Source organism: Vanacampus margaritifer, chromosome 10 (assembly GCF_051991255.1).
Source record: "Vanacampus margaritifer isolate UIUO_Vmar chromosome 10, RoL_Vmar_1.0, whole genome shotgun sequence".
Lineage (NCBI taxonomy): Eukaryota > Metazoa > Chordata > Actinopteri > Syngnathiformes > Syngnathidae > Vanacampus > Vanacampus margaritifer.
This window is the reverse complement of record NC_135441.1, coordinates 8,583,910-8,592,902: the sequence shown is the minus strand read 5'-3', so window position 1 is coordinate 8,592,902 and position 8,993 is coordinate 8,583,910. Positions and strand designations below refer to the sequence as shown.

General features: G+C 39.0%; 1 protein-coding gene across 1 annotated transcript; it reads left to right on the top strand.

The window, feature by feature from the left end:
* Window positions 1–291: 291 nt before the first annotated feature.
* Window positions 292–1,308, top strand: cysltr1 (cysteinyl leukotriene receptor 1). The gene has a single exon (XM_077578601.1). The coding sequence runs from the start codon at window positions 292–294 to the stop codon at window positions 1,306–1,308; it is 1,017 nt and encodes a 338-aa protein (XP_077434727.1).
* The last annotated feature ends 7,685 nt before the right edge of the window (window positions 1,309–8,993 follow it).

Genomic DNA, 8,993 nt, shown 5'->3' with positions numbered 1-8,993 from the left:
TGATTTTTTACAAGCTTGATTTTTTGCACCAATACATAATACACCCCCCCCCCTCCCCAAAAAAAAGTGCAGAGTCTAATATGCTTAAGTCAGCAATTTATTCTTAGATTTTAGATTGATTTTTAGATTTGAAGTGGAACAGTTACCATGTGACAGGATAAATGTCCAAGCTAATCAGAGTTCTTGGCTTCCTCTTGTTCGCATTGCAGGTGAAAATCTGTGAACTAATCTGACTTTTTTTGAGTGTCTTACATTCAATGTCGTAATTTGCCCTCGTTTCAGCAGCTGCAGATGGAGCAAGTTAATGAGACGTACAGTGAAGAGAGCAACTCTACTCTCTGTCCCTCCATCGATGACTTCCGCAATCAGGTTTACTCCACGTCCTACTCCCTCATCACAGTGTTAGGCCTGGCTGGAAATGTCTTCGCCTTGGTGGTGCTGATCCGAACGCACCGCCCAAGTTCTCCTTTCCAAGTCTACATGCTCAATCTGGCTGTGTCCGACCTGCTGTGTGTCAGCACTCTGCCCATGCGGGTCGTTTATTACGTCAACAAGGGACAGTGGAACCAAGGAGATTTCCTATGTCGCATCTCCTCCTGCGCCCTCTACGTCAACCTCTACTGCAGCATTTACTTCTTGGCGGCCATGTCCGTGACGCGTTTCTTGGCCATTGTCTTCCCTGTGCAGAACAGACTCATGGTGACAGTGAAACGTGCACGTCTGGTGTGTGTGGCCATTTGGATTTTTATCTGTTTAGCGTCCTCACCCTTCCTGATGTTTGGCCAGAAGTTTGACCCAGCCACCAATAAAACGAAATGCTTTGAACCTCCGATAGGTCAAGCTGTGTCAAGACTAGTCATGTTGAACTATTTGTCTTTGGTGCTGGGTTTTCTCCTCCCCTTCCTTATCATTCTGCTTTGCTATGCTGGCATTATCCAGACCTTACTTTCCCGCACCCTGGGGGTTCGACGTCAGCGGGACACGGGCCCTAAAGCCATTCGAATGATCGTCATTGTCCTACTGACCTTCTTGGTTAGCTTCATGCCGTATCATGTGCAACGCACCATCCACATTCACTCCTTGTACCGGACTGACACATCCTGTTCTGAAAGGGTTGTTATGCAAAAGTCAGTTGTTGTGACGCTGTGTCTTGCCGCAGCCAATTCTTGCTTTGACCCGTTGCTTTACTTTTTCTCCGGGGAGAGTTTTCTCAACCGTATTAACTCCATGCGTCTGTCACGATCAGCTAGCACCTATAACCATTCGATTAGGCTAAATGTTGCTAGTATGGAGACTGGTGACAACTAACAGCTCAATGCCACTTCTTTTAGACCCAACAGGAGCGCTGTCCAATAAGGTGAAATTATGACACGTTGAAAAAGGCACAAACAAAAGCGGACTAGAATCGACAAGAATTTTGTCAAACAAAATGTAAAGCACTGTAATTAGAAGATATCCTATGAATTACTGTGTTATTGTTTACTGGGTCATTCCATGCCAAATCACCCCAAAAATCTGAGTGAACAGATTTAGATTTTATTGAAAATAAAATTGAAACTTGTTGATAGTGAAGACACAACTCTAAATGTCAAATCTTGTGTCAATTGGAGCAAGATTTTGAGAGCTATGGCAACAGGTATTGTTGGAAAAGAAATCAAATTTATGTTCTGTGTTCTGTAATTTTGTAAAGCGCTTTGCAACAGGCAGCTGCGGCAGTTTGAAAGCGCTATATACAGTTGGGCTTGAAAGTTTACATACCCCTAGGATATATATGGTATATTATGCGCGCTGCATGGTAAGAAATAGGCTTAGTGCCCATAACATCCAAAATACAATTGTTTTGATATTTTCAGAGGTTGACGTTGACATGAGTAGAGATGTACGTGTGAATTTTGGTGACGATTCGCAGCTTATCTGTGCCATTAAGCGGCGTTTAGCTTTTGTTTAGCTTAGCTTTACAGTTGTGCTCATAAATTTACATACCCCAAGGGTATGTAAAATTTCAAGCACAACTGTAAATAAAGATGACTTGACTTGGCCTTTTTTAGTTGACCTTGAAATTGATCTTTTTGGATCACATGATTTTAACAAAACTGTTCATGAAATGTAATCTCTCACATGCTCATGGTATCCATAACGTCAGATATTTACTGAATATTGGAGTCAAAGTATCCATATGATTTTCAATGAATATATATCCTGACTCCTTATTGCTACTAAACAAAAAAATTACATCTCAGAAATGTGTTGATGTTTTACAGAACATGAGAGAATACATTTCATGATTTTTTTGTTTTTGTTTTTGTTTAGTACAATGTCCACAAGGTCAAATTAAAGATCTAAAGTTTAAAGTCAAAAACGCACCAATCTTCTTAATGATTGCACATTTGGAAGCCTTGTTGAATTCCCTTTCCAACAAAACCATTTGGTGAAGATTGACCCAATAGTTCCTGAGAAGTATTCAAAGGAAGCCAAAAAATGTCAAAATTTGTGGGGGGGCACAGCTCCCAAACCAATTGACCAAAAGTTGGAGATTTAATGTTGTGCCATCACTATCAACAAGTACACCACGTTTCATTAAAATCAAAATGTGGTTGGTTAAACCCACTGGGTGGCCATGGAATGGACCTACTATGTTATTAAGAAAGCCTCCATCCTAGTTCCTTTGCTACTTTAGAGTGGCGCAGCAGCTGAATTTGGGCGAGAGGGTGGGGCACACTAGAAATCAGTCACCAGTAAATCCCAAAAAGTAACAGACATTTATTTTCCTACAATTGACTAAATAAATTGACATTGTATTTCCAGGCTTCTTTTCAACTTAAAAACATAAAAAGTAAAACATAAAAAAGCGAAGGGCAAGGTAATGTTTTGACAGTTTTTATGACTGTCTTTATTCAACACCAGAAGTTTTAAATAAGATAAGGATGTGTAGAAACAGTTTTGATAAAGATATTTCACACAAAACGTGGTATGTAGCATTAAAAATTCAATGTCAAGGGGCTCAGAAGAATTTGTTGTATTTTGACCAAGCTGTATCATATCTGTATTGCATGACTACTTGTGGTAATGCTACAAGTGTCGCTATGTTCTTATCTTGGCTTTTCAGCAATATTCCCCATTTGCACTAATAGCATGTACAGTATCGTCATCATTCACAACATGACTTGAAAACAATTTGCTTGGGATTTTGCTAAAGCTAGCAAAACCTTGGGTTTCATTGCTTTCGCAATCTATGTCATGGTCATGGAATTTATCATAACAATCAAACAATCACAATAAATATTGCAGATAAGCACTTTCCTGTGAATGTATGTCACTGCAATCAGTTTTTGCTTATGTCATGTACGCACGAGGCCAGGAAGGGCATAAGGATGCTGACTACCCCATGCTTGTACTTGTGGTTAGTATTCCCCTCCAGGGTCTGCGTCACATGGCTGAATGTATAGTACTTGGCTGCCAACATGGTGCCTCTAGGCAGTAAGTATCCCCATAAAAGCCACATGAGCCTTCGGTTTGTTGTAAAAAACAACAACAACAAAAACTCACCAGTGGAGGAACATAGTGATTTTTAAGAAATGTTATCAAAGTGATCATTTTAAAATGAAACATTTGCAGATATTTATTGAATATTGAATTTCAATTTGACATCTGTTTCCAATGACCATTATCAGTGATTTATTTCACTTTTGTTATTAAAGGCAATTTGAGCAAATTTGTTATTTCAGAGGTTTGTATTAAACTGGTAGCTCTCAGTTTCTTAAAAAAAACAACAACCCTGGTACCGTATATATTTCATTCTGATGGCTTGACAAGTTACAGCCTGTGTCCACTAGATGTTACAACAACACAGATATTGTCCTTGCTCTTTAATATTCCACGCAGATTATTTTACAACATTGTGTTTTCCTCTCTCCCTCTTAAAGATGACATTCCATATTAGTCCAAGGGGTACAATTCATTCATTTCTATCTGTTGTCACTGGTACATCAATCACGCTATAAAGACAACGGTGAAAGAAATACATGCACTACGGGAACCTTAGGGGCCACATACAAACAATTAACCCAAGTAGTTGGATTTACTGTAATTTACGTGAAAAGGAACCTGTGCCGTAATCCATCTTTTTGTTCAAACATTTTGGCAAAGGAGTGAGTGTAGCTTTCCATCTGTAACAATGAAGGTTGTTAGAGCGAGAGTTAATCCCAGAAAAAGGGTTTCTCTAATTTCCATAAAGAGACCACATTTACATACATTTAGACAACAGATTATCAAGAACATAACATAACATAACACTGAGATCTGAGACCGACCATGCTGATGCGCACATAGAAGGCCACTGTATTAGTGCTTCATGAACAGATTATATGGAGCACATGATGAACTCCCTCCTCCGTTTGCACAAAAAGATGTTTGTTTCTGTCAGAAAGCACAGATGGGGACCATGGTTGCACTGTTAGTTTGGCTACTGCATCTTCTAGCATTTAAAACACAGAAGTAAAGCACCTTGAAAACGGTTTCACATGATTATGGGTAACATGAAAATTGTATGTTTATTTTGATGGCTTCCCAAACGCTAGAAAGTATTGTTGGGGAAGTTTTGAGGCTTCGGTTTGCATGCCCTGGAGCAACATTGTCCAATAAAAGAAGAAGAGGCAGCACAGCTTATCAATCATTATTTGTAGGCCGACTCCCCCACCCTCGACTTTTTTTTTTTTAAAGAGCAGTGGGTGGGGGTGGAGGGGGATTTAGAAGGGCAGGTTTTAAGCCGTTCCTTCCACCCATCATTAAGGGGAATGTGAGGTCACTCAAAACTGACAAACTGATGGCTAACAGCCAGCGGGCGAACAGAGAATGTTGCCTCTTGTGGAGTCCTGGACATGAAGTTGATTTATCCTCGATTGGGCTTTCTCAGCAGGGTATGGAGTTAAATTAGAGTAAAAAGTTTTGCATTTGAAAAAATAAAATGTGAAACTGAAAATTCATATATTGATCTTGAATTGGTCATTCTTTTGAAATAAATTTTTTTTAAATTTTATGTGGGGGCGTGGTATCAACTGAGCAGAGCGTGTAATCATGATTGACAGATACACAAAAAGTGCTTTGGAACCTCCCCCAGTGACAGTGTCTTCAGGAAACAAAATCAAACTCAATACCAACATATTCATTTGATTGACAGAATGAGAATTGCAGAATAAAATTTGATGGTCTGTGTACTTTTCAGCCATTTGTATGGGTATTGCCATGACCGGCAACTCGCCAGTGCTGCCGTGAATCGTTTAAGAACTAAAAGGACATATTCTGCGCAACTGATTGTACTTACTTGGGTTATAATAGTTAAGGTATGGTTCCCATTCTATGTTTTTTATTATTATTATTATTATTATTATTATATACTGTATTACTACAATTTCTTGACAACAGCCTGTATGTTCTGAGGGTTATGGTTAGGTTGGTAATGCTGATAACTGCCTATCAACAGTGGCAAAACAAAATGAAAACCTTGTGAAAAGACACAACACAACAAATATGCAAAATGCTGTTGTCAAGAAATTGTAGTAATATATAATAAACATATGTATTTTATTTCAAACAAAACAAAACAAGGAACTGTATCCAAGCCCGTGACATTGCACTTAAAGAGCCAACGCCTTAACCATTACACCACAAGTTGGTACACTATCAGTTGAGCAGAATTTGTTTTTTTAGTTCTAACTTCTCACACGATTCACGGCAGCACTCGAGTTGCCGGTTATGGCAGTATATCCATCTGGAAATAAAAATGGGAGATGACTGCTATTTTTCGGACCATAAATTCTTATTCTGCCAATCACATTAATATTGTGTAAATAAGCATTTCATTTTGTTGAGTTCGATTCTCACTGGGGGAGGTTCCAGAGCATTTTTGTGTGGCTGTCACTCATGATTACACCCTCACGTAACATTCGGGTGAAAAGTCTGAAACAACACGTGTGTTGGAGAAGAGAAACATCCAAAACCTGCAGGACTCCGGCCTTCAAGGACCGAGTTTGGACACCACAGCAGTATATATATTTGCAAGGTTGGGTTCGGTCTAAATGGCTTTGGTTTCTAAGTCTTCCATGAAAAAAGCTGCTCATGATTGTAGCATTTCCCATAGCAAAGCCTTCTTTCTGATAGCTTTGCATGTGACTTTCAGCATCCGTATCAATTCAATTACTAAATCACATTTGGCCATTTGAAAAACATACCCAGATTGAAGGATTGCATGATCCATGATTGCAGAGTAGGACACAACAAAAATGGGAATGTTTTGAAGGGTTCTCAACTAATTGGGTTGAATTTGATGGTCTTCAATACAAAGTTGGACTTGTTTGCAGTGTAGTGAACATCCCACTAACTGACATTTACTTTTTTTTTCCAGAAAAAAAAAGAGAACTGATATTTACAATGGCTGAAAAATGGGTTGGCTGGATGGGTCAGTGGAATGTGCCGCTGACTTAGGATACATGGTAGTGTGGATCAAATCCCAATCAGGGTAAACGCTTAGGGAGTCAAACTAACACTCACTGAGAGAGAAAACTGATGTTTTTTTTAGAAGAGCTTCTCTTCTGCTCCTGACAAAATGTACTCTCTCCCAGTGTTAAATATTTAACTATTTTAAAAGTGTTGATTTAACTCTGGAGAGTGTGGTGCTTTTGTCAAGGTTCATGTGGGGTGGAGGACCCAAATGCAGAGAGGCAGGAGAACCACGGCAAGGTTGAACGGAGTACTTAACATAATTTATTGACAAAAACACCAACAGGGATACTGGGTAAAAATCGAGATAAACAAAACCAACAAAGCGCTGAAAAGAACAAAAATCTAAGTAACAACAAAACAGTGAGGGTAACAATGACAATGATCCAAACAAGGCTGAACGAAACCAAGAAAATAAATACAAGCCAACTGACGAGACAACGAAAGACACCTGGACAAGACACAAGTGGCTGGGGGAGATGATTGGATGACACTAGGGAACAGGGTGACGAGTACAGGTGCAAAGAAAACCTAACGAGCAAGACGGGACACAAAGCCAAAACAACAAACCTAACCAACCTAATCCAACTCTTAAAATCAACTCTGTGGGAGTCAATTCAGCACTGGACTTTTTGCTGTGGAAAAGATTATCCATGTTTTTATCTCTTGATTATTGTTATGGTATTGTGACTAGACTCCCTAATGCAGCATCAAACAGCTGCAGCAGCTCAATTTATGACCATAACAAAGAGATCAGAACATATTACTTGTCCTCACTTTACACTGGCTCCCAGTCAGCTGTAGAACAGACTTGTAAAGTTCTGCTTCTGGTCTATAAATCACGGAATGGTTTAGTTCCTGAATACATTAAAGAAATGCTAAATGAATATAAACCCAGTAGAGTGCTGTGTGCTACAGAGTTCAAAGCAAACATGATGAAGCAGCATTTGGCTGTTATGCTGCACACAAATGGAATAAGCTGCCAACAGAAGCAAATTCTGTCCTTCAGAAGTGGTCGGTTGGGGGAACTTTACTTCGAAGTTTTCCCGTCCCGATTAGGTGTATTTGACACACAGGGAAGTAGTGTTGCTCTACAACAGCCGAAACTATGAGCATCTCCTTACACGCAGGGGATGAACAAAAAAAACACGAAAAACTGCCATAGTGCTAAATGGATGAGTAATTTGTTGTGTAGAACTGTACTACATAACACAGACCGCTTTAACTAATTTTATACTTTCTAACTGGGGTAAGATAACAGTATTGGACACAGTCTCTCATTGTGATGTAATACAGTACTATACCACAACAAACTGCAACCACCAAAATACATATGTCAAATTAATATCTCACTGCCACTATCAAACAAAACGAGTCGTAATGCCAGTCGTCGTAATGTTGTGGCTGGTTGGTACAGCTGGAATACTATGAAAATGTTTTTGGTACCATTTTCTAACAATAAAGGCCAGTATATACACCTCTCCATATATTCATTAGGTGAAATATTTTACAGAAACAACAATGAACAAAACAAACAAAATTATTATTTCAGAGCTTGAATATAATCCCGCTCTATTAAAACTGTGCAATCTGGCACTGCCATACATTTGTGGCCAAAATATGAAAATAATCTGAAACAGTCAAAACTACCTCAGTTGCAGTATATTTAGAAGCGAAAGTTTCGTCTGCTCATGAAAAACAATCCTTGCTTCAGTCAGCCATTAACAAATGTCCCGCCACATGATTCGTATGCACGTCACTGAACAAAACCTTCATTGTCCTGATGTTATGTCATAAGTGTAGACACAGACATTGGATGTGACTGGAAACAAAAAGTTGATCGGAACATTTGAAGCTGTCTAATGCTAGTTACACTTAAATAATGTTTCATTTGTTGATTTCCCATCGTTTGACAACCATTACATTGAATTTCTGTTCTGCTTGTCTGCATTAGGGTCAGGGCTGAGCTGGAGCCTTTCCCAGCTGACTTTAGGCAGTGGCAGGGTACACCTTGGAGTGATTGGCAATCAATCGCACTACTCATTTGATCATAATACATCCATTTTGTCAACAATGCTGGGCGTAACGCTTTACAGTCATATTTTACGATTAGGCAATAACAAAGTAATGCAATGATAAATACATTTATCCAAATGTATATATTTTCTGTCCTGTAACACGTTCCAATTTTGAGGTTGTCAGACAATATTGATCACCATTAATAAAGGAGAAAGTGATACATTTCCTCACATACAAATACATTTTTAGCGGTAACCTCTCATCCTATCACTGCTTCATGTCCTACATGGCCGAGTAGTCATTGTTTTTTAGACCAATTAGTGTCATGGTTTAAATGCCAAACATAAGCAAAAAGCAGCATTTAAAATTATGAAGAAGTAAGAGTCATTGTGCTTTTTAAACATGGTTTCAATGGCTGCGCCATTAATTGCAGTGTACAAAATGGAGATCACTCTGATTGTCTGTTAGCTAGCAAATGC

Bases quoted from the DNA above. Each gene is read 5' to 3' on its own strand.
- cysltr1 (XM_077578601.1), top strand. From the start codon at position 292: ATGGAGCAAGTTAATGAGACGTACAGTGAAGAGAGCAACTCTACTCTC.